This window comes from Tuber melanosporum, assembly GCF_000151645.1.
Source record: "Tuber melanosporum whole genome shotgun sequence assembly, scaffold_3, strain Mel28".
Lineage (NCBI taxonomy): Eukaryota > Fungi > Ascomycota > Pezizomycetes > Pezizales > Tuberaceae > Tuber > Tuber melanosporum.
Genome location: NW_003298974.1, coordinates 1802186 through 1826707, shown reverse-complemented (window position 1 = coordinate 1826707; position 24522 = coordinate 1802186). Strand labels below are relative to the sequence as shown.

At 49.9% G+C, this 24522-nt stretch overlaps 5 protein-coding genes; 4 read left to right on the top strand and 1 right to left on the bottom strand.

The window, feature by feature from the left end:
• Positions 1–3009: 3009 nt before the first annotated feature.
• On the bottom strand, positions 3010–3704 carry GSTUM_00006905001 (uncharacterized protein). XM_002839033.2 has 2 exons: positions 3324–3704; positions 3010–3252 (listed from the first exon to the last, which is right to left on the bottom strand). The coding sequence occupies exons 1-2, from the start codon at positions 3437–3439 to the stop codon at positions 3162–3164; spliced, it is 207 nt and encodes a 68-aa protein (XP_002839079.1). The 5' UTR covers positions 3440–3704; the 3' UTR covers positions 3010–3161.
• A 2906-nt stretch (positions 3705–6610) lies between these two features.
• Positions 6611–8508, top strand: GSTUM_00006904001 (uncharacterized protein; the record flags this gene model as incomplete). The annotated part of the gene is made up of 4 exons (XM_002839032.1): positions 6611–6803; positions 6867–7072; positions 7166–7795; positions 7852–8508. The coding sequence occupies 4 exons, from the start codon at positions 6611–6613 to the stop codon at positions 8506–8508; spliced, it is 1686 nt and encodes a 561-aa protein (XP_002839078.1).
• A 1772-nt stretch (positions 8509–10280) lies between these two features.
• On the top strand, positions 10281–13225 carry GSTUM_00006903001 (uncharacterized protein; the record flags this gene model as incomplete). The annotated part of the gene is made up of 7 exons (XM_002839031.1): positions 10281–10414; positions 10480–11099; positions 11196–11425; positions 11502–12455; positions 12507–12798; positions 12851–12960; positions 13019–13225. The coding sequence occupies 7 exons, from the start codon at positions 10281–10283 to the stop codon at positions 13223–13225; spliced, it is 2547 nt and encodes an 848-aa protein (XP_002839077.1).
• Positions 13226–13299: 74 nt separating this feature from the next.
• Positions 13300–15426, top strand: GSTUM_00006902001 (uncharacterized protein; the record flags this gene model as incomplete). Its single annotated transcript, XM_002839030.1, has 7 exons — positions 13300–13429; positions 13562–13703; positions 13779–14049; positions 14113–14387; positions 14457–14839; positions 14893–15229; positions 15279–15426. 7 exons carry the CDS (start codon positions 13300–13302, stop codon positions 15424–15426), a joined length of 1686 nt encoding a protein of 561 aa, XP_002839076.1.
• Positions 15427–22284: 6858 nt separating this feature from the next.
• GSTUM_00006901001 (uncharacterized protein) lies at positions 22285–24233 on the top strand (the record flags this gene model as incomplete). XM_002839029.2 has 5 exons in its annotated part: positions 22285–22646; positions 22711–22766; positions 22815–23025; positions 23075–23794; positions 23849–24233. The coding sequence occupies exons 1-5, from the start codon at positions 22378–22380 to the stop codon at positions 24231–24233; spliced, it is 1641 nt and encodes a 546-aa protein (XP_002839075.1). The 5' UTR covers positions 22285–22377.
• Between the last annotated feature and the right edge of the window lie 289 nt (positions 24234–24522).

The following is a 24522-nucleotide window of genomic DNA, read 5'->3' as shown; positions in this document are numbered from 1 at the left end:
GGTCGTGGGCCCGGTGACGCTAAGATGGATATCTATGGGATTGCCCTCTCGGCAATTAACAACCAACATGGACATCTCATATCAGAACCCGGTCTCCGTCTGCGGTGATTCGGTCCCAATTACTATATCAATAGGATGCTACAGATACAATAGGTCTCAGAGAAGCGAGGACTCGATTCAGTATCCAACGAAATCCTCTACCGGCAGCACAGCGGGTGGGAGGAGAACTACACCCCACCTCTTCTGTATGCTCTGAGAGAGGGATATCATGGGGTGATATACTATATTAGCGCTTGCTATATTCCCCATGACAGCCTCATATCGAAAGCACATTCAGAACTCACAAGTGAGCCATCAAGGCTCAATCAGAGTACTACGACAATTTGAGTTATATCTCACATAGATACCTGCTAAATCGATTGTCCCACGCAACCGCCTGTGATACCTCTCGGTTATATAACCGAGGAATAGCAAAAAAGGCTCACGTTGAGAAAAGCCTACCTCATATTTAAGGTTGTTTGCACCCTTGTATCACCATGCGAAATTCGTCCATGATCACCAAGCTAAGCCGTAAGCCAGAACCAATCAATGAATAAGGCCAAATCGATCCCAAATTAATCCTAACGGCCTCAGTTGCATGCATAACTTGATGCGTATTGCGATTCAAGAGAAAAGGGTGGTGAAACGTCCCAAGCCACTCTCCGCCCTGTACGGCACCACAAAGTTCTTGCCGTGAGAATTATAATACGATACTTTGGACAACACAACTCACCATTATTAACTTGAGACATTTACCCACTCGGATGTTAGCACCATACGGTGCAGCTACAAAAGAGTACTACAATGCGCAACCCAACCGAAACCCATCCTGCCAAACAGAAAGCGAGTGATACGAAAAAACAGTTTTTGTTCCCGTCCCAACGGCAACCTCAAGCAAGGACCACCACGAACCAGCACCGCCTTCCACACTTCATGGCGTTATAAAAACCACGATACCATATTTTCCCCCCATGTCTTGGATCTCTGAATTTTCTCGGGCTCCCTCACGTTGTGAATAACCAGTGCGAGATTCCATGTTTGTCGCACTTCAACTAGCCGCTCTGAACGTGAAGCCTCGCACCCTCCCAACCACAAATGGAAGAGGCTACGTACGGCTGGCTAATAATTACCAGTACTCTCACAGGTAGTGTACCGCTATCACCGCTGAGGGAAACTCAGGATACTTGTCGGCGAGGTTAGAGGCTGTTCGGGGTATCATACCGTCACTAGAACCGTTCATTTCAAAACTCGCCAAGCAGCTATTTACCAAGTTATGTTTGCGGTGTGTCTTAACTATCAGTAACACGTTTTAACATAAATGGAAAAAACGTGCTTTTTTGCACGCAAATGACGGTATGCCAAAACACTAATATCATCTCAAAAAAAGTGTTTTGAAATGACAAACAGCTCAAACTACAATGTCTAAGCCTCAACTCGGCCAGGAGCCATGCCATTGACAGCACACTTCCAATAATCGGGGCAGACCACGGTACCGGCATTTCGAGCACGGTGGAAGAGGCACCCGAGTATACCCCCCCCCCATGTGGCAAGTAGGATACTGCACATTCAAAGTATCGCCACTCCCCTCGAGTGTGTACAGTACAGTGCTCTACTTGTACCTTTCCATCCCACGGATACCGATGCGACACCATACCGGTACTATACCATACCCCACCACCTCATAATACAATAGATAAATTTATCACATGGTCATCAAGCCGGGAAAATATTCTTAGACTTCCTATTGCAAGAAAACTGGTACCGTAGTTTACCGCCCGATTGTTGAGTGGTAATGCGTGGAACAAAAAAGGTTCGCCAGCGCGCCCACTATGGGTTCGCCAGCCGAAGGCATAAAACATCAATGGCTCGGACCGAGTGGGTGAAACCCCGCTGCACGAAAAGCAAAAAAATGTTTAGCCTCCCATTCCTTTCTTTTCCCTTTCCCCTACCGGTAGACCAATGCAGGAGGTGGATCTTGTACCACAGCGGCAGTTAGATCTCCAGAAGCAAGGGGTACGAGCACATAGAACGATCAGAGGTATGGTATGAGGGGGAACATTTGAGCACGGCAGCCGGGGCGGCGGGGTAGTCTACCGGTATGGTGGAGGAATAGCGGGGTCCAGTGACACCAAGAAATCGACAGGGAAACCCCTCTAAACTCCAATATTTACACTGGGATCCGGCGATGTCGAAATACTGAATTCTTCTCCCGTAAAGAGAACACTAGCTATCATGGAACATCACTCGTCGCTAACTCCTACCGTACCTGTTTTTCCCTGCAATGTCTAAAAAAAAAAACCCCGTAACTGAAACAGGGGAAAAGGCCAATGTGACGAAACTACACCCACCACCGGGCCGCTTAGTCCGCGCTCGTTAGTGGTAACCCCCGAAACCACGGTCAACCCCCCCGCTCTAGACGAGCAAACACTGGCATGGGATTTCAGGATTTCTTGCAGCTCCAGTGGGCACAGCTGGTCCACCCCTATCGAAACTACTGGTGGGGGATCACCCCATCGGATGGGTACATCCAGGAAGCGGATCCCGGGGAGTTGGTGAGGATTGGGAGGAGGGGGTTGCAAACGAGTTACGGTAGTGCACCACTTTCCCCTGCACAAGTGCCCCCTCTGGAGAAGCGATGGCTGAGATGGGGAAGCAGCGGGCGTCGGCGATGGTGGAGAGGGCGGCGAGAGTCAAGGTATCTTGTGGATCATCCTCGTCCTGATCGAGATAGGAGTTGCGATCTGGGTGCTCTTCACCGTGATGATCGCCCTCGGTACTTGGTGGGCTGGCCTCTTCAGAAGTGAACAAGTTGAAGACTAGGAAGAGGGGAAGAGAGAAGTGTAGTTCTGGGAGTGAAAGGCTTCGGACCCGGAGAAAAACGGCGCGTGAGGAGAAAAAGGAAAATCGATGTATGGTTTTATGAGAGGGAGCACTTGCATAGAAGCTTTGGGAATAATCGTAAAACAAAACACCTCTTAACAAGACATGTTTGCAAGGGGAAGAAAAAATCCCTACTTCAAGAGGGTACCCCAAGTAGACACCATACGAGCTCGAGTAGACGGACAGAAAGAGGGGGAAAGAAAGCAATTCCCCGGACGACAAGCGGACGGAAAACCAACACCTCACATCTCATCCGGCGACTCCCCCAACGAATCCTTCTCCTTATAAACCGCAACCAAAACACCGCTACCGCCCTTCCGTAGAATTACTTTACTAAAGCCTCCCCCAACACCTTCAATTAGCTTCCCTCCTCCTCCCTCCTCCCCCAGAAAAGGCAACCGTACCTATCTTTATAAGCAACAGCCCCAACCCCCATCACATCCAGAGCAGCCCGCGAGGCAACTGTAATATAGATAGCATCATCCTCGGTAGCCTTCCCTCGCGCTTTCGCACCACGCATCATACAAAGCGTTAACTCCCCGTAACCCGCGCATGGGGGAACAAACAAACCAGCAAGCAAACAAACCTCCAAGACAAAGCCCGGTTTGTGAATCGATTAGTAGGGCGCCTATGACGTTTGATGCCCCCATGCTGGTTCCGTTAGTCGGGGTAATGGGGGGGATTGGGAGATGGGAAAGGGAATGTACACGCTGTCGAGCCATTTTGTTACTGCTGTTGGGTCCATTTTTATGTAGGTGGGGGGTTATTGTATCGCTCCGGCAATGTTGGGTTTCCGGTGGAGAGGGAGGGAGGGAGGGGGGTGCGTTCAAGGCCTCTCTATATAGTTTCAATTTATCTCACCTTGATAGCTAGCTACGGTCCGGCAGCTCCCGCTTGTTCATGGGTTGCTTTTTCTTTCCTTTTTCCTTTTTTCTTCTTTTTTTTGGTGAAACCGGGGTTTTGTTGGCCTGTTGCTGCAGTACAATGCTCGTACAGGTATGCTGTTCAAGTGCAAGTACGGTACGGTAAGACAATAGAGTACAGTACCGTACTCGAGCCCCGGTGCGGTAGGTGTGCAGAAGGAGAAAAGAAAAGGAAAAAGAAAAACTTGCGGGAGGCCTGCAGTTGTGTTACAATCGCTTGATGGTGACACTTCCTACTTTTCCGACGATACCGGGTAGTGAATAACATGAACATAGTAGCAAAGTACTAGTACAGTACTGTACCGTGTAGACGGACGAGATCGAACGGGGAGTATCAGGCTGCTATCAAGGATCGAAATGATGGCCCGGTGAATCTTACGGGGGGATTCAAGCAAGCACTACGCTCTTACTACGCAGTATTGTCACGACTCACGATGGAACAGTTCTGTAGTGCCCGAGGGACAATAACCGTATCCTACAGTCTGGTACTGTACACAGGAAAGGGTTATGAATTTGCAAAGCTTATCATAACAGCATGATCACACACCGTATAATAGCATCGTAGCATTTTCGCTATGGATACAACCAACCACCCAGACCCAAGCAAGGAAAAGGGCCAATTTTAGTGGTAAGCAATAGCAGTCCTCCCAAAAACGCTTCGACACTACTCGAGCACGAGCACTCGAGTATGATATTCTGCATCAGTTTCACCATGATAGACAGCAAGAACTCCCTCCCCTACTCTCTCCACATTTCGGTCATATAACCGAGCTGAGCACGAGCGAGTGAATGCCAACGACAACCCCCCCACCATAGACGGGGGTGCTCGAGTGGAAAAGTGGTGCTCCACACATTCACCGGGGGGCAGGGTGATCGGCTACGTACGGTATGTGATTTTCTCTCTCGTTTCCTCGCGAGTGTTTGCATGCGAACGTGGTACAGTACAGTACTCGGATCCGGTTGGGAATTAATAGAGAGGGTACAAGTATATGCGGTGGGGTTGAATTTATGATGGACTATCCACTCTGGCCCCACAGTTCGTACAGCACGGGCCAAGGGGAGAGAAGGAAGGAGAGATATCGCACTTTTTCATTTTCCCTCGATATGAGAGTCGTTATTCGCCAATTTGAGGGTTGGGGCACTGTATGTACGGGCACGATACAGTTTGCGGTACTGCAGCGCTGAGTGATTAGGATCTGCCTCACGAGAACACTGAGAAGAATGAATGCACCCCAATGCGGAGAAACTAATGCTCACGACTCTAGAAATTGACATGGAATATCACAACTAAGGTAAATTTACTTGTTATTCTGCCAAATATATCTATCTCACTTGCAGCCCTTCCAGATTGTTCATTGGGCGGATTCGGAGGTTGTTGTCAAGTACCGGTACCGGAAGTAGAGGGTTGATTCCCCCCGTCCCTGGTAAAGTACGGTACTAGTACAACACCTTATAGCGTGGCATGAGCAGTATGATACTACTTGTACTATTGCACGGAATAAGATCTGATTACCTGTGCAGATTTGTACAGCACACAGCATGCTTTCTACCTCCGAGGAAGCGTTAAGCGCGGTAATGAAATCGAATACCTTGTATTTGAACCAGTGAGTACGGCAAGTGCCATGATCTCACCAAAGTCAGCTCCTGAAGACCACGATGGTTTAACAGTGGTGGCTCGCTCCCGCACCAATGAAAGCAATGCACGGCACTACCCTATGTGTTCGGAACAGCGGAATGCATATTTCGGACAACCGTTGCGCTGGAGCAACTATCAATCTGCGGGTCCCCCTCAGGAGCGGAGTATATGGCGGATACCTTGCTATCAATTGGCTATCAATTGATATGCTGCGGTTTTGGGAGTTCCTGCTTCCGCTTGACCGCCTTGTTGTTGCGAGAGGCTTGCTTCTAGCTGTCCCGAAAGTGACATCAATGTTGGATGTTGGGTGCTTTGCGAGAAGCGATGGACCACTCGAGTGCTGACCAACACAACAAGCTACTCGAGTGCAGTGCCGTGTCTTACTCTACCCACACCCCCGGATCATGTTCTGGCAGTCGACTGCGCGCATCATCGTGCGAGTCTAACCTCCCCGAAATACTAAATAATCATGCCAAGACGCCCAACCCGGCCATATTCCAAAGGCCGAACTACCATTTTGGGGTTCTCGAGCCTTTAGCACCTGTTTTTTTGGATTGTCTAAGGGCATCCTTGTTGTGTAACATTTCGCCCTGCAAATGCGAGTACGAGTACAGTACAGTACGACTCGCTCTGCTCTTGTTAGTTTAAGAGCGACCCCTGATAGAGGTGCATAATGTCAGCTCTTAAAAATCGCGAAAAGTCATATCTTGGTGGGGAGCAGACCTTTTACTCGAGTAAAGTGGGTGATACTTCCTTGTGACTGACGCTACAGGCATGACAGAATCTTGCATTGACACGCAAACGAACGTACTTGTACAGTACTCGTAGCAGTATCATACAATGTGCTCGCACTTGTAGTTTCAGCCCTTATTCTCTGTGAGAGTGGAATACCGGTAAATTGGGTGGAGGTGGAACATTACCTACCAGCCTTTGTTTTTCCCCTGCAAACCACTTGTACTCGTACCGTCCTCGGAGAGCCGCTTACTCGTACAAAGGCCACTTCATTTTGCACAACCACGACCAACCAACACAGCTTTCATCTCTCCTTTCCCACCATTATTCCCCTACTCAACTCAATTGAATTCGCCATACCCGTCGACAAAGTACCCGTATCGGATAAGCCATTTCCATCATGCATCAAATGGTGAACCCACAGAGACACCGCTTGCTCATGCTCTCCTCTCTCTCTCCCGCTTCCTCCGTTTGTCTCTCGCGAACTACGCATAGCCATCGCCGAACCTCCCAACGGTATCTACATCGCGCCACGCCGACCAGCACAATCGAATCAGTCGCAGTTCTCGGTTCACTCTACACCTCCTGCACGTGTACCCAGTGACAAGGGGAGGCTGACGTTTTTTTTTCTTCCTTCTATTGGTTTCTCTCTCTAGGTGGAGGAATTACCGGTCTATCTACTGCTTGGTACCTCTCCAAGCTTGCTCCTTCTGTTCCCGTTAAGCTGTATGAGAAGCTCGATAGGCTCGGGGGATGGCTTAACACTAAGCGAGTCGAATCCGAGGATGGAACTATCCAGTTTGAACAGGGTCCTCGAACAATTCGCCCTTGGACCGTTTCTGGATTGGCCACAATAGATATGGTATGTTCGTGATAGATGCCTTTTCCTTCTCCGCGATTGCCTTCCAATTGAATAACATTCCGGCTTCAATGCAAATCGCTTACGGCAGGGTAGATCCGGCAGCTGGATTTGGAAAAGGACTTAGTACTCATCTCGAAAAACACCCCGGCAGCTAAAAACAGATTCATCTACTTTCCCGATCGCCTAAACCAGCTTCCGAGTGGTCTACTCTCACTATTGCTGAGTCCAAACCTGCCAGTCATGAAAGGGATCTTCACTGGTATCCTTGCTGAGCCCTTCAGAAAGCGCCGACCGGCGGATCTAACGGATGAATCGGTGGGTAGCTTCATCAGTAGACGTTTCAACAAGACCCTAGCGAACAACCTCATGTCGGCGGGGCTGCACGGGATATATGCGGGTGACATAGATCAGCTCAGCGCGAAGTCCCTGTTCCCAAGGTTCTGGATGGCCGAAGCGCACCATGGAAGCCTGATGAAAAGTGCCCTCAGTAACAAGGTAATAGAAACTGAAGACGATCAGACCACTCGAGCGGAATTGCACGACGATAACGTCGGCATTTGCGCGCGGATGCAAGGGACGAGTGTGTACTCGTTTAGGAATGGGATCGAAACACTGAGTTTAGCTTTGGCGAGAGATCTAGAGAAAAGCCCCAACGTTACAATAAAGCTTGGGGCGAAGTTGAGTAGCATTGATTATGCCAAACCCCAAGGGTTGCCAATCAATGTAAGCCCTGTAGTTTCTCCAAACATTCACACACCCCACGCTAACCCTCTCGATAGATCGCTGAAGGGTCAAACAAACCTGTCAGCTGTTCCCATGTAATATCGACGTTATTCGCTCCGTCGCTCAATTCCCTCCTCCCAACATCCTTGCAATCCCCCTCCTTAGCATCCGTTCAAGCCGTCACAGTTCTAGTCGTAAACCTTTACTACCGAACACCAAACCTCCTTCCAGTCCAAGGTTTCGGCTACCTAGTCCCTAAATCCGTCCCGGGCTCCGAGAATCCCGAAAAAGCACTCGGCGTGATATTCGACTCGGACACCACCCCATCCCCAGGCACCAAAGTGACAGTAATGATGGGTGGACACTACTGGCAAGACCGCACCTCCTACCCAGACAAGCACGAAGCCGTCGAAATGGCAAGAACAGTATTGCAACGGCACTTGAGAATCACAGAAACACCGGCACTCACCAATGTTGCATTGCAAAAGGATTGCATCCCACAATATACGGTCGGCCACGATGAGCGGATGGAGAGAGCACATGAGGACCTGCTAACGGGATTTGATGGACGACTGAGCGTGGCTGGGAATAGCTATTCGGGTGTTGGATTGAACGATTGTGTTAGGAATGCGAGGGATGTGGTAAAGGGCTTGCTCGGTGGGAGGAGCTTAACTGGGTTGGAAGGATTTAAGGGTAAGCGGTGGGTTTCATGAAGTAAATGAAACAAGTTATCATATCATACTGTCATACGCTCTCTCTCTTCGGTCTTCGGTTTGTAAATGTGTAAAGACTAGAATGTACAGTACACGATAGTTGAGTCCCCCCTTTCGCCGCACATTCCTCTACTCAGACAGACGGTCGGTTGAGAGTCCGACGAGGCAAATACCGCAGCTCTACAACACAATCCTACACGATGGTCTAAACACACGAGAATCAGACCATCAACCCAAGGATCCAGAGTAACGGCGATAGCAAACAATGGAATGTAAAACATCACCAAACAATAATCATTAAGACTCCGACTCCGAGTTGTCACCTCCACACACACAACACAGAAAAACCCCAGCATGCCGATCTGATCTGACCTGGCCACCCACCGAACCACTGACCAAGCCCCTGCCGCAAATCTCCCCAACCTCTGCAAGACCCTTTCATCCGCCCCTTCAAAAGTGACCAAACAGCACCGCCGCTCGCTATACAGCACACATACCAGTGCGAATGGGAATTACTCGGTGCTCGACCTCCATAGAAAAAATTAAAATAAGAAAATAATAATAATAGTGATAATAATAAACCTGAAACAGACGATCTCTACTCGAGTACTGTACAAGTTACCCCCTTTTCCAAAAGGTTGGTCTAATGCCGTTACCATCAAGTATCATGGTCGGCGGGGTGCGATATTTTGCTTTTTTCCCCTTTCTTTTTTGCTTTTTCACGGGGTTTTTCCGAAGGGTTTGTGGAGGGTTAAATTTAAGCGCGATACAGTGAGTGAGCAGTGACAAGCATCTATTATATCATAGCCGCCGCGGCTTTGACGGACGGATGGTACGATATGGTACTGTACAGTACTGTACCTCGATGAGGATGGTGGATTATTCGTTCAGCGCATTATGATACCAAATCGTCCATGACACTTGCCCTCCAGTGCGTAGGGTACTAGTACAGTACAGCGCTCGCTAGGTCAGTCCTCAAACCCTTCCTGCGCCTATATAATATAACGACTGATGATACGCCACGGTTTCTCGAAAGATCGCGTTTAATTCATGAGCGGTTCCCATCAGCGCAATTTCTCCCAGCCGGCGGAAGGGGGGGGAGGTGATTTCTGTGCGGGTATTATCCCTGGACGGACATTTTGGGCGCGTAAACGGTAATGCTCGCGAGTACTGTACTCGTAGTATATACAAGTAATAGCTACCAAGATCTACAAGTACAATCCGTACCTACATCAGCTCGCCCACGCACAGCATGTACGAGTATGAAAAGACATGCAGGCACCGACTTCGCTTCCATAACCCTTCCAGCCAAATACCGTTTACGGGGGCCACTAATCCCGAAATCGCAACGGGGGCCCGTTTTGAAAAAAAGGGGTACCTTATTATCTCCGATGAAGCATGTGACCGCGAGACACACCACATACGTACTCCAAATAAATGCCACCAAGGTTTATATGCAAATCGTTACCCCGTGGGAATGATATTGGTGTTTGTTCGTGATTTTTCGTTTTTCCTCCTCCCCATAGCCCGGGGTGATGAGGTCTGGCCACGGGATAGTTATCTGGTTCCACGATCATTTACCACCTTTGGCTATGTGCCGAAGGGTTCAGGGGATATATTGTGGGCGTGGAGGTCTCGGCGCGTTTGTTGGAGGGGAGGATAAAACAGAGAGTATGTCGCTGAGTGAGTGGGTGATATTTGTTTGAAAAGTGAGGAGAAAGGGAAGAAAAAGAACTCGTTTATAGTCTTTCTTTGAAAATAATAATAAAAAGATGGCCGAGGAAGATAGCAAATTGAAGAGGTTCAGTGGCGTACAGGTCACGCCGAGCACCAGTCGGAGAGGTTCCGGCAACTGGTGGGGAGACGAACCGATAAATATCGACGAAGCTCTATTCGATTTTGAGGAGTATGATTCTCCCTCCCTCCCTCCATCCTCTCCATTTCCCCGACTGACGATACCCCCCCACCCAGACTCCGCAGAGAACTCTCCCTAGCGACCCGCCAATCCTCTCGCCCAAACTCCCGCCCCACTTCGAGAATACTTGCGGCCTCCCGCCGCGCATCCCGACAGATCGAGGACGTAGAAGAGGACGTAGAACTAGGCGATGTGGCAAACGTCCACGGTTTCGACCTGGAGGAGTACCTCCAGCGCAGCAACAAAGATGCCTACAACTCCGGTATCATCCCGAAGAGGATAGGAGTATCCTTCCGAAACCTAGGCGTCAGCGGGACTGGGTCCGGGTATGCGGTTGTGTCTACATTTCTTGATGAGTTTTTGAACCTGTTCGGGAAGTCCATTTTGGAGCGGGGGTGGGAGTATGGGTCGAAGGCGGTTGGTAAGATCTGGGACCGGTCGGGGGGGAAGGGGAGGGATGTCAAATATATAATTCAGGGCTTTTCTGGGGTCGTCAGGCCTGGTGAGATGCTCCTGGTGCTAGGAAGGCCTGGGAGCGGAACGTCCACGTTTCTGCGTGCGTTGACGAATCAGAAGAGGGAGTTTACGAGGATTGAAGGGGATATACATTACTCTGGGGTGCCTTTTGAGCTGGCGGAGGGGAGGTATCGGGGGGAGATCTTGTTTAATAGTGAAGGTTGGTTTTTTTCCTACTTTTACTCCCCCCCATCCATATTTCCCCCTCTTTTGACGAGATGAAACTAATTCATGGTGGGGTGGCTCATGGCAAAAGAGGATATACACCATCCCACGTTGACCGTCCAGCAAACGCTCAAGTTTGCCCTTAGCACAAAGACACCAGCGACGCGCATACCGGGCCTGTCGAGAGACGCCTTTGTCCAACAAATGTTGGAGCTCTTCGCCAAGATGTTCGGAATGAAGCACACTCTGAACACAATGGTCGGTAACTCCTTCATCCGTGGAGTAAGCGGCGGTGAGCGAAAGCGTGTGTCAATCATAGAAGTAAGCATACCTAAAACCCTTGCGTCACAAACCATCACTCGACCGACTAACCTTCTCGCTCCCCTTCGGGTGATAGGCACTGGCATCCCGCGCGACCGTTAACGCCTGGGACAACTCCACCCGTGGGCTTGACAGTTCTACAGCGGTAGACTACATCCACGCTCTCCGAATCCTAAGCACATTAACCCACTCCACTAACATCGTAACCCTCTACCAAGCCGGGGAGCAAATCTACCGAGAATTCGACAAAGTCTGCGTGATAGACAGCGGGCGACAAATCTATTACGGCCGTGGATCCTCCGCGACCAAATACTTCGAGTCCCTCGGCTTCCACCGGAACCCGCGGAGCACAACAGCGGACTTCCTAACCAGCGTGTCGGACCCGAACAAGCGCAAGATCAAGCCGGGCTGGGAGGACAAGACGCCGCTAACCCCCCGAGAGCTAGAAGCTGCCTTCAAGAGCAGCACCCACTGGACAGCCCTGCAGGAGGAACTGACCGCCTACGACGAGGAACTCCGATCCGGTCGTGACGCACGCGACTTCCGCGACGCCGTGAAGCAGGATAAATCACGGCGAAGTGGGAAGGGAAGTCCGTATGTGGTATCGCTACCGCGACAGATATGGTACCTCACGAAACGGGACTTCCAACTCCGTCTCCAGGACAAGGTCGCCATGAGCAGTCGGTTCTTCAACACTCTCGTCCTAGCGCTCATCATCGGCAGTCTCTTCTTCGGGATCGATCGCACGTCCGAGGGCACTTTCGAGATCGGGGGAACCCTCTTCTTCAATATTGTCGTGATCGGATGGATGCAGATGTACGAGGCTATCGACATGACCGTTGGTCGATCCATCACCTCGAAGCACACCACCTTCGCATTCTATCGCCCGTCCGCACTCGTGCTGGCAAAGTCTTTGGTGGACTTGCCGATCTTGATGGTGCAGTGTTCGCTCTACACTGTCGTCTTGTACTTTATGGCGGGCTTGGAAGTGAACGCCGGCAAGTTCTTTTTGAACCTGTTGTTCGTGTTTGTGAGTCTACTTTCCATAGTCCTGGGATACTCGGTATACTGATAGTTGTAGGCTTGCACCGTCTGTCTGACAGCATTTAACCGTGCCGTTGGAGCCTTCAGTAGAGACCTCAACGCCGCTATACGAACCGCCTTCTTCGGCCTGCACGTGATGATCTTCTTCACAGGATACCTGCAGCCGGAGGGGAACATGAAATCCTGGGTATTCAAATGGATATACTGGGCCCAACCGCTGACATACTGTCTAGAAGCGTTAATGGTGAACCAACTAGAAGGTGTATTCATCAGATGTTCGGAGGACCAACTAATCCCCGACATTCCATCCGCCAGCGTCGCAAACAAAGGTTTTCCCCCTTAACACACACACCGGGGCCGAGTGCTGATCCATGACCCTAGTCTGCCAACTAGCCGGCTCCGAACAGGGCACAGAATTCATCTCGGGCACTGACTTCCTACAAGCGGCTTGGGGCTACTCGCGCTCCCACGTCTGGCGCAACTTCGGCATAGTACTAGCCTTCACGGCCGGCTACCTGATAATAGCGCTCATAGGCGTTGAATTCCTAGAATATGGAGTCTCCGGAACCTCCACAAGGAAGTACACGAAACGGCCGAGGAACCGGAACGAACCGTCCGATCCCCCACGCCCCCCCCTCCTTCCGAAAACCCGGGCGGAGCCCCCGGCGCTGGAAAGCAGATTCTCCCAAACCACCGACGGCGACGATGACAAAGCCCAAGGCGGCGGCGGCTCCTGCTACACCTGGAGGGACGTGACGTACACGGTGAACCAGCGGCACCTGCTGAACAACATAACCGGCTACGTGAAACCGGGGAGGCTGACGGCGCTGATGGGACCCAGCGGGGCGGGCAAGACCACGCTGCTCGACACCCTCTCCCAGCGGAAGCGCGTCGGCGTCGTAGGTGGGGAGTTCCTACTGGATGGGAGGCAGCTCGGCATGGACTTTGGCAGGTGCACCGGTTTCGTCGAGCAGCAGGATGTGCACGATTGGACGGCGACGGTGCGGGAAGCGCTCAGGTTCTCCGCCATGCTGCGCCAACCGGCTACCACATCCCGGGCGGAAAAGTACGCTCTCGTGGAACGGATTATAGGGCTGTTGGAGTTGGAGGGGTTGGCCGATGCGTTGATCGGGCAGGTGGGTGTGGGACTTACGGTCGAGGAGAGGAAGAGAGTCACTATTGGGGTGGAACTGGCAGCGAGGCCTGAGGCCTTGTTTTTTTTGGATGAGCCCACGTAGCGTTTTCCTTTCTTCCTTTCTTCCTCGCTCTATTTTCTTCTTTTACTGATTCGGGAGGTTTGGGTGAGCAGGTCCGGATTAGACTCGACGGGCGCTTCCTCCATTGTGAGGTTTCTTAAAAAGTTGGCGGACGAGGCGGGGTTGGCTATCCTCTGCACCATTCACCAACCCAGTGCTATCCTCTTCGAGGACTTTGACAACGTGCTGCTCCTCACCACCGGTGGTGAGGAGGTCTACTTCGGACCCATCGGTGACAACGGGACTACGATTATAGAATACTTTGAGCGTAACGGTGCGCCGAAGGCTGCCCCCGATGCAAACCCCGCGGAATATATCCTCGAGGTGGGTTCCCCCCAAGTCACAAGTCCGAGTGATGGATAGGTGAAGACTAAGAGATAAAAAAAGACAATTCGTCGAGCCCCAGGACCACGCAATTGGGCAGAGATATGGGAGGACTCGCCGGAGGCCCTGGCAGTAGTTAAAGAGATTGAGAGCATCAACAGTAGCAGATCCATGTTAAACCTTGAACAGCAGAATAGAACTCTGGAGTACGCCATGCCGCTGAGCACTCAAATCCTTGAAGTCACGAAGCGGGTATGGCTGCACTACTGGAGGGACGCTTCCTACGGCTATTCCAAAATGTTCTCCAACTTGAGCATGTCGCTCTTGTGCGGTGTTTTGTAAGTTATTCGTTTAATGCCATCTTTCCTTTTAATATCCCTCCCTATCTAACATACATGAATCAACAGATTCGTAAACTCCGGAAACACAGTGCAGGAAATGCAATCCCGGGCCTTTGGGGTCTACGCTATCGTGCACTTCTCGCAAATGATCCTGACGGGGGTACAACCCAAATTCCTGGAATTCCGCACACTATACGAGACGCGTGAGCGGAATAGCAGGATATACTCCTCCTCGGCATTCATCACGGCCATGATCGTAGTCGAGATCCCATACGCTATATTAGGGGCTCTGGTGTTCTTCTTTCCGTGGTGGTATATGGAGGGACTGCCCCGTGACTCTCATTCCACCGGGTACGCCTTCTTCATGCTCATGCTCTACGAGATATGGATCCCGCACGCGGCCATGTGGATCGCGGCCATGTGTAAGGATTTGACGGTGATGAGCGTTGGTACGTATCGTAATGGACAGGAGCAGGGCTGTGGTTTTGCTAACGCACAATAGTAAACCCCTTCATCTTCGTAGTAATCAACGGCTTCGTCGGAATTTTCGTCCCGTACGACCAACTCCCAGAATTCTACAGGAGGTGGCTATTCTGGGTGAATCCGCAGACATGGTTGATCAGAGGCTTGATATCAACATCACTACATAATATCCCGGTCTCCTGCAGCGATAACGAATGGGTCACCTTCCAACCGCCCAGCGGACAGACATGCGGGGAGTACGCTGGGGAGTGGATCTCAAGTGCCTATGGGACTATCGCGAATTTGGAAGCGAGGGAGGATTGCAGGTATTGTCGGTATAAAGTTGGCGATGAGTTTTTGGAGACTTTGGAGATGAAGTATGCCCCCCCCCCACCTAATATGGAACCGTGTTGATAACGGGAATAGGTACTCGACGCATTGGCGGGATTTGGGTATATTTTGTGCCTATATATTTAGCAATATCTTTCTGGTATATGTGCTTTACTATCTCTTCCGGGAGGTTCGGTGGAGGAGGGTATTTGCTAGACTACGGAACAAGAATAAGCAAGATTAGCGAATGAATAGAGAGATCATGTATGATGCCGGTGCTGTTCCAACACGGCGGGTATGGATATGAAGGGGGTGGAGTCGGTGGTTCGTTCATGACAGGAGGAAAATGGGAGGAAGGATACGGAATAAGCGCTATTGCATTCCCTGCCCCCCCCTTCCTTTCCTTCCCCAGCAATCCCCCTAATATGTCGGAGGATATACACAATCTAATGTTTGCCCCTTTCGTTTGTCTCCCTTCTTCCTCTTCTTTCCTTTATTTTCCTTTTTCCTTTTTTTTTTTTTTTGTATATTACCGTTCGTCATAATTATACCTCCCACGAAACAGGGTAGTAAGTCTTCCTTCATTCCACCCGTTACCGTACCGGTACTCTATGTTGAGATTGAGGTTGAGATTGTTCGCCATGCTGGCGTCCGGCCTACCTGCTCACTTAAATTTACACACCATCAGCGTCAATCCTTCCTCACTGGCACAATACATTCCCCTTTCCACCGATGAATTGTAATACATACCACATCATCATCATCATCACCCCATCCATCTTCCTTCCCGTACCCAACATGCGTGCACAACACCAGCACCCTAGCGCTGGAATCCCAGATCAATCAATGAGTTGTCCAACCCGTCGGCCCAAAAAGTCTAATCTCGGGAGCACCATAGTAGCAAATAAGCACGATGAACTTGTACAAGTACGTAAGAGAAAGCCATTCCAGAAAAGGATAATAACAGTGGGGAGAAAACGCTGCATGTACGTGAACTTGCAGTAGATAGTGTAGGCTGCCGGCAAGGTGAACCTTCCTTCCTTCCTTATCCGTTGACAATGAAAAAAAAAAAAATTTTGAGCCTCGACCCTTCGTAAGGCAAGGTACGGTGCGGCGTTCAGCCCAGGAATAGGGTGTTGTGGCTTTTCTTTAGCTTTGGCTTCTTTCTCCTTTTCCCGCTTTGGGTTTGTCCAAGTATCATCCAACGCTCACTACAGCATCATAGAGATATCATAAGAGAGTCGTCCCGACAACAAGAAGGGTCCGGAGCATAAATATCCTACCGTATCAAGTCTAGAGGATCATCGGTAATTCCGCGTGCGGGATCTGGATCTGTAATTCACGCGGTACCGGTACTTGTACTGTACTAGTACTCATAGTAGGTATCATAGCGTGTCCGTGTCCACCCAAAAACATCAGACCTGCACCTCTCGAGGACCCAGGAAACGTCGGAGAAACATAATGAGGCCGAGCGACCGAGCGAGTGAGAAAGCTCGAGCAAACCCAATTCCCATGAACCCGGATCATGAAAGGAAGGGAAAGCGAAATTGTATGATACACGTAAGTTACTGAAGTGAAGAATTTTCTCCCCCCCCCCAGACGTGGTCCCCTTTTCTCCGTCCTTTGCTCAGTTCGTCCAAAGTTTGCTCTGCTCTCTCCGCTACCGACGGTAACGGGAAGGGACTTTTAAAGTAGGGTAAACTAGACCAGACTAGGTTTATGCTCGGGTGTATAACAACAATAGTATAGTATTCTTTCTGCCACGACATGGGACGGAAGAAAGAAAAAAAACTTCGAGACCTGCAGCGGAACTGGCCAGCCATCGTCTTGGGGCAAAATTTTCTTGCTCTGAACGCCGGAAGTTAACCCGCACACCGTACCATCTCTCCGCCCGCGCCGCCCCACGGCAACGGAATGCCAAAAGATAGGACAGAGGACGAGCTCGGTTTACACAGGAATAATGACAAGCCTTCTCTTTTCTTTTTTCTTTTCTTCTCGCCCTCGTTACCCATATCATGCAATCGGTAATTTTACGGGAGATTGCTTCGTCGGTGAGTTGTCAAAGACAAGTACTGTACTAGTACCAGGGAGGAGTGAGAAGGAGAAGGAGAGGGGGAGAGGAAGGCCTTGCCTTACAGTGTATGATACTACGGCAGTATATAAGAGTGTATATCACTGTTGTATGGGGAAGGGGGTATATCATCAATTAAGCACGCAAGCAAACAGCAGATACCGGTGCGGTAAGTACTTGAGTAATACCGTAAGCGAAAGCGCCAAACCGGGCTGCCGGAGGGTGAGGGCGATTGGGAAGGGACTATCACACGGCAGGAGACCGCCTGCTAATAATATGCGGACGAACTTCTCCTAGGGGCTTACCGGTACAACCTGCTCACAGTAGGCTGATGTTTGCCTCTGAGTTTTTTTCTCTTCCCCTCCAGATCTAGGGTCATTGTAGGCCGTCGGACCGGTGCTTATGATGGCACAGCAATAGCAGCCGCACTCATGACATTCTCGAACTTCAAAGCCCTATTAAGTGTGTTATGTGTGAAAATCTTGGGGCTCCCCAAGTTTCATACGGTAATCAATCCCTAAGCAATCCCTAAGGTCGGCCGGGGGGAAAGAAAGTAGAGACGAGAAGAAGACAGGGGGGTAAATGGTACGAGTACCGTGACCAGCCGTCGACCATTAGGAAAAAGGAGGGGGGGTGGAGTGTTTACATTTTTCCATTTTTAACAAGGCGCAAAGGGGAAGAAAAGGTTGCGGGGAGATACGAGCGAGTGCCCCCGTGAAAAAATTTGAGGCACCCTTTTCCCTTCCTGTCCTCCTGTGGGGTTCAGAATGATCGCCGGGTTTACTCCGGTGTTTTGAGTGGTTTCCCAGCCATTTTTTATGTGAAACTCCAATACCGTACTGTACCTTGGGGGTCCAGGGTGCTATGAAACGGGATTACCGTATGCCTTTTTGTCCTTTTTCCTTGACTTTGCCTCTGCCCTTCCATGAGGCTCAATGCTCTGTTGTTGTGGAAACCAGAGGGTTGAGGGGCGTATCCCGTCATCCAAACATTGCCCTTTTTTTTTCGCTCCGTCGCGGCCCATGACACTTGCAAGTTACTTTGTGAGGGCAAGGAAAGCGTACTGTTATGTGCAGAACCTGAGCGTTGCGCAAACAGACTGGCCAATGGGTTGGGGAACAAACAAAATAAAAATGGAGAGGGCTCAGGCCTTTTCATCCACCATACGGCGGGTTTTTACCTGCCTTGGCCACTTCGAGGTTATGGTTTGTATGCGCAAGCCTGAGGGAGAGAGGATGAAGGAAGAGAATAATGCGGCAAAGCCACGACTTCTAACTTGGCCCAGGTAATAGCCCCGTCGTCGAACACGTGAGCATCTGACCTCTATCCCCTTCCACCCAACCCCGAAGCGGAGGATCAGATCTGTAACTGTGAGGTCGAAGTGGTGCGGGGCATTCACTTGGGATGGGTTGCGGTCCTCGCTTGCTCACGATGCCGCATTTCATGCACGGGGTTCCTCCAGTCGCCTTTTGTAGACGGAGATGCCAGTGCAGTTTGTTGTTATTACTTTTTGGATTGCCATAACATTAGGCCGCTTAGTCTCATGCCCATTGCCCCAACGGGAAATAGTCAATTGGGCTGCATCGTGGCTATTTGAGCGCATATTATGATAGATGGATAGTGATATGGTATGTCAAGGAGGGTGAGATAAAGGTGCAATGTGATCAATGAATCAGTCCCCAAGCAAAAAACGGTTGGACAACCCGATACCATATCTGATACCGATTCCTATGAATAGCCGTACTTTAAGCCTTCGTTCCAAACCAACCTCGATCATGGTTGTCCTGTCTGATGGCTTGAGTTGTTGTGATGCGAAATATCCCAAAACGCCTTAGCGGAAAGTCACATGACTGCGCGTAGAGTGTCCGAGAAGGGAGCTGAGGGCGTGTTGTTTACTGTACAAATAGAGCGCCGGCCACCGGAAGAAAAAAAAAAACCTATCACACCCGCCCAACCCCACCCCACCCCTCCCTCTTCCCCGACGATATGACATGGGGCCTGAGACAAGGCTAAAACCAGTTTAACTAACATCCGTTGCCGCAGTTAATTCAGCCCTGCCGGTTCCCCTAGAGCACGGTAGTGATCATGATGAAGCTTGTCCAGCATCGACTATGATCAAGCCAAGAGGTTGAAGCACTCGCACCATGCCAGTGCGAGAACCCTTTGAGAGGTATTTCTCACGATAGGTTTGCTAGCTTTTCATGTACTCAAGATTTGAAGTACCGTAATTTCCTTGTGCTCATTCGTTGTTCCCTTCTCAATCAATCGTTTCAATCAATCGATCAATCAACGAGGTGATCCGGCCCAACCCAGCCCAACGCTTGCCGGGGACATTTTCTGTTGTTGCTCTAGTTACCGGAGCAGCAATCAGCCAGCAATCAATCAATATCCTCCTCACTCAGCTGCTTCTGATTTTTTTTTTCCCTTTATCTTTCCTTCTTTCCGTTAGATTCTTCCCGCTAGATTGCCGGCAGCGGTTAGCCGCTCTGGCCATTCCGCTATTAGCAGCTTGAACTCTCTCTTTACTGGTTGTGGATACTGAAGCATGAAAATCTGACAGGGGCCGGCTGTTTGCGTATTCATGAAATTTTTCTAGGGGGAAAGGTTTTTTCTTTTCTTTTCTTTTCTTTTTCCTTCGAGGAGTTCCCTTCGTCCTCCACCGTAACGTAGTTTTTTATGCACCGTGAGTAAGGTACCGACCATAAAATAGGGTGACCCTATTTTAGCAAGCAAACCAAAAAAAAAAAAATACAATTCGAAAGCGGGAAAGCAAGCAAGGCGGGAGAAGTAAGAAAGGTGGAGAGGGAGGGAAAGAGGGAAGGGACCGACCTTCGCAGCTAGTACTCGTAGTGTTATTTGCGGTGAGGTCCGCCGGGCATAAATAGATCCTAACTTCTTTCTCATAAGTGATGGTGGGGGGGGTGGTGAAAAGAAGCAAGCAAGGGCCAATAAGCTTTAGAGGTGGAGCACGATCTATCCACCATCATACTGTAAGGATTGCGTGAGGATGACGACGGAAAAACGAGTAAAGCAACAGCAGATCCACGGGGGGAAAACCTCCTACGGCAGCAGGTTTTCGGAGGGAATTATCATGATGAAATATAATACAGTACAAGTACGGAAGTCCCAACTATGTGACGAAGGCGAATGTTTATTTCCAATGAATAAACAACCCTGTCTCTATCTATTCGAGTAGAATCGCCGGGGGAAGGTCCTGTGCCACAAGTAACCCCTGCAACATTTCTTACCGCATCTCCTCCAGGTACTCGAGCACTCCGGTTGGGCATTGGGTTATCAGTTGGCTGGTGTTTCGGATTTCTCGTAGCCCGTAAATCCACAAATAGGGACTTATGATGTGAGCAAGCAAGGGCTCCAGAGCCGGAGACGAATCCTTATGTAGTCCCTTTCCAGGTATCGGTGTGTTTCTAGTCTTGTTCACCTTATTCATCCTTTGGCGGCGAGAGGGGAAAACAATAATGTGTAAACACAAGTTACACTTCTGCCTTTATGATATTAGTACGAGTACTTGTACCCTATGCGGAATGGTTGGCGTTGGGTTGTCTCGGTGGTCGCTCTTTCCTTTCTGGTCACCATGATGGGTGGGATTCTCCCTCGCGACATGTCACATGTGAGCGTGTTCATTGAACGCGTTCCACTTGCTGCTGCAGTGCGGCACTCAAAACTGTACCACTCCACATATTTATGGTGATTATGTTTGCCGAATTCTCCCGTTTTGGGTAGCACGGTTGGAAGCAATATGCCTCTATTTAGAAATTGTCTTGGACATATTAATCACCGCATTTGTCAGTTGATCCTGTGGTTGAGTTATTCTCTCAATTGGATGAGAAATATGGCCCTCAATGTACCAGAAATTGGAAAGTTTTACCTCGCAACGAACACCCCCCCGCTCCCCTCTCACCATATCCGCTCAAGCCAACAATCATCGCGCTCACCAGAGTGCTCGCATTGTACTCGTACTCCAGTAAATTATACCTGTACAGTACAAGTACTCGTATAGTACTCGTAGCAGTAGTTCGCGGATAGCATACGGTACTGTATCTTCTCCTGCATCCTCTACCAAACTGCTTCGTGATGCTTGTCTCACTGGTCTGGCTGTGGGAGAGGAGGACAAGACATCGAAATTTGCAGGGGTGTGAGACCATCAATTACCCATCCAACACCCCACCCCCGCCCTTACTATTTCTTCGCTGTCCTATCGGATTCACTGAGATCCTGGTAACTGCAGAGCAATCGCATACTTATGCATGCAGGTGCCGCAGAGGAACGACCCCCAACCGGCGAACGAATGGTGAAAGACAGAAGGTGACGGCCAGGAAGACAGCCTTGGCGACTCAGCGAGAGCTTGCGAGCCACAGTCTCCTGTTTGCCCAATCAAGGTGAATGCATGGTTGACCTGTTATCCTGAACTGTAACGAAGGCCGAGCGCTGTCGCCGCAGTAACGACGCGAGGCTCATGTTGTACTTGTACTAGTACTCGTACAGAAGCACTTCTCAGCTTTCTGGTCTCCACCCACAGTTTCGAGTCAACCATCTGCTTTCTCTTATTTCATCCCCCCCCCCTCCTCTAATTCTCTTCCTCTCTTGCTTCACCATTCGTCTTCGACAACCACCCCCTCACTAACCAGCAATAGTCAGCCCGCACTGCTGTTCCATCGACGACACCTCATCTCAAAGTCGATATATCCAGCTCGTCTACACATCAATTCCCCCTCATCGGTAGAGATCTTGCATCGACCGTCCGGTTGGGAATTCTTATTATTTTTGCTTAGTTGCATAATAAAACATTATTGACGAAACGTGCTCGGACCGCGTCGAAGATAGAATTTGCTGGATTAAAGAGAGAAAGTGGGAGGGAAGAGAAGGCGAAAAAAAAAAAAAAAGAGAGAGACAAAGTGGATTGCGGAGTATTATCTGGCCATTTGTTGCTCGGTTACAATAGGGCAAAGGGTTTTGCAGTCGAATACCAAAAATCACTGTGTAGTCGTCTGATAGTTACATATCTCACCGTGGAAACCTCGGTTCCGGGCTGCCCAGTGCTTTCTCTGTCGACTCATTATTATTAACAATAATCGACTTCGGAGAAAAAATTTTCCAATCTTCAAGATGGAAGTTGAAGCGTCATCCCCCTTAGCTGCGTTACAACCACCTTCGTTCCACCGCTCGCCATGGTCATTGGCGAGCGGAGGCTTCCCATCAAAATCTCCTCGCCGGGGTGTTTCCTCCAATATTTCGGATTCGTTGTTCGGGCCGAAATTAAATGTGAGGTCGGGAATGGAGGGCACGAGTTATTTCGATTTGGGTTCTCGATTAGAATCATCCCCTACATCGAGTCTGGTTGCGGACCTGTCGCAGAACTTCCACATTGACAAAACGTTTGTACCATTCCGATGGATTGCCCATTTATCAGGAATTTTAGGATCATTAACGTCAAGACAGGCCCCAGCACCCAACACCTAGACGTTCTCTCTTCCCATTTGGCCTTCACGGGCGTTGTGAGTGCTATTTGCAGTTTGTCATGATACTTTAGCTAACCCTGGTAGCGTCTGTCACAACGCCTCCAATTCCTACTTCATCGCCAATCGGTGATGCTATGGATATTTCTCCTCTGCCCCACAAACCCGCGTTTCAGGCAATGCGTACTCCTATGTCTCCTACACCGGACTTGAGCATGAGTATATGTTCGAGTCCGCCAAGTGTCGTTCCCGAGCTTCCTCGAAACGACCCACCGTCAAGGAGACCAGGGCTCGCTGAGTATGTGTTGCTTGCGTTTGTTGTGACGCTTCGGTGCTGACTATTATAGACGCAAGAGATCAAACTTTACACGACCTCCATTGCCGAGGCACAGCCGCCACACATCTGGAGGCGTCTCCTTCAAGTCTACTAGCTCTCACAGCACACCCACGCTCTTCGGTAGAGCTGCTACTGCTCCTCAGATAAAATTGGAGGAACTCTTTGGTGATTCCCCCACACGGGATGAGAAGAAGATTGGGTTTCCTGGTATCATGGCTTCTCCGCCGCCGGCGAAGCCCTTTTCTATGTCGAACGTTGTGGGAAACAGTGGAAGCAATTTCGCTTTTGACGGCTCACCAGTTGCTCCCCTCAACCGCCCCAAGTTCAACCGTCCTAAGGGAAAAGTTAGACGCACTTTGAGCATGTTCGAGCACCCTGAAGATGTTATGCAACGCGCCGGGGAGACGCCTAAGGTTTCCATGTCACCACCCAAGGCATCACCAGGCGAGAATTCAACCCTTCCTTGCTTTACCATCAAGGATGATCCCTTGAGGCGTATCAATAGATCAGTCATGTGCCGGGTCATGGATGGTGAATATAAGGAACACTATGACGAGATCTTCGTTGTTGACTGTCGTTTTGAGTATGAGTATGATGGCGGACACGTTGCTGGTGCCATCAACGTCAACTCTACTGAGAATTTGGAGAAACTATTTTTTAATGAACCAAAAACAGAAAGGGTTCTCATCGTCTTTCACTGCGAATATTCTGCTCATCGCGCGCCTAGAATGTATGTTGAGTCCTGGTTTCACCCATTCGTAACTGTTCGCTAATTCTGTGTTAGGGCTCTCCACCTCCGAAGCCGCGATAGACAGCTAAATATGCACCGCTATCCTGCCCTATTCTATCCTGACGTGTATATCCTTGATGGCGGATATTCGTCCTTTTTCCAGGAACACCATGAGCGATGTGAGCCTCAGCAATATGTTGAGATGAATGATGCGTCCCATCGCCAGGCGTGTGAGAAGGAAATGGGCAAATTCCGCAGGAATACCAAGTTTGGGCGCACACAAAGCTTTACTTTTGGGTCTCACCACCACGATAATGTCGAGAGTAGCCCAAGTGCCAACTTTGGAAAGCGTTCCACCGGTGGATGTTCGAAGGAGGGAATGGAATCATCTTTCGGTTCTCGGCAACGTTCCGAGACAAGAAGGATGGTCTCCTACTAAGAATTCGGCGCCGTTGCACGACGCTCAAGTACAGTTATGACCATTCCGTTTGGGTTTATGGAGCGTTGGTTTGGGATTTCCTTTTAATACACGTTTGTCCGGTCTACCACTCTCGGTCGGCCAATCATCTACATCTGTCGGTTAACCAAGCTTCAGCAACCGAGAGTATTTTACAGTCGGCCTGTCCATCGTCTTTAGCGAGCGTCTGCTACTCTCTCTTTGGGACGGAGTTTTCCCTTTTTTTTTTATCATCACCGCTACCATCACGATAGTGCTGTTATACGCGACC

Coding starts and splice junctions, on each gene's coding strand:
- GSTUM_00006905001 (XM_002839033.2), bottom strand. CDS start 3,439: ATGCGTGGTGCGAAAGCGCGAGGGAAGGCTACCGAGGATGATGCTATC. Junction 3,253..3,323: donor GCTGTTGCTTATAAAGATAG/GTACGGTTGCCT, acceptor GGGAGGCTTTAG/TAAAGTAATTCTACGGAAGG.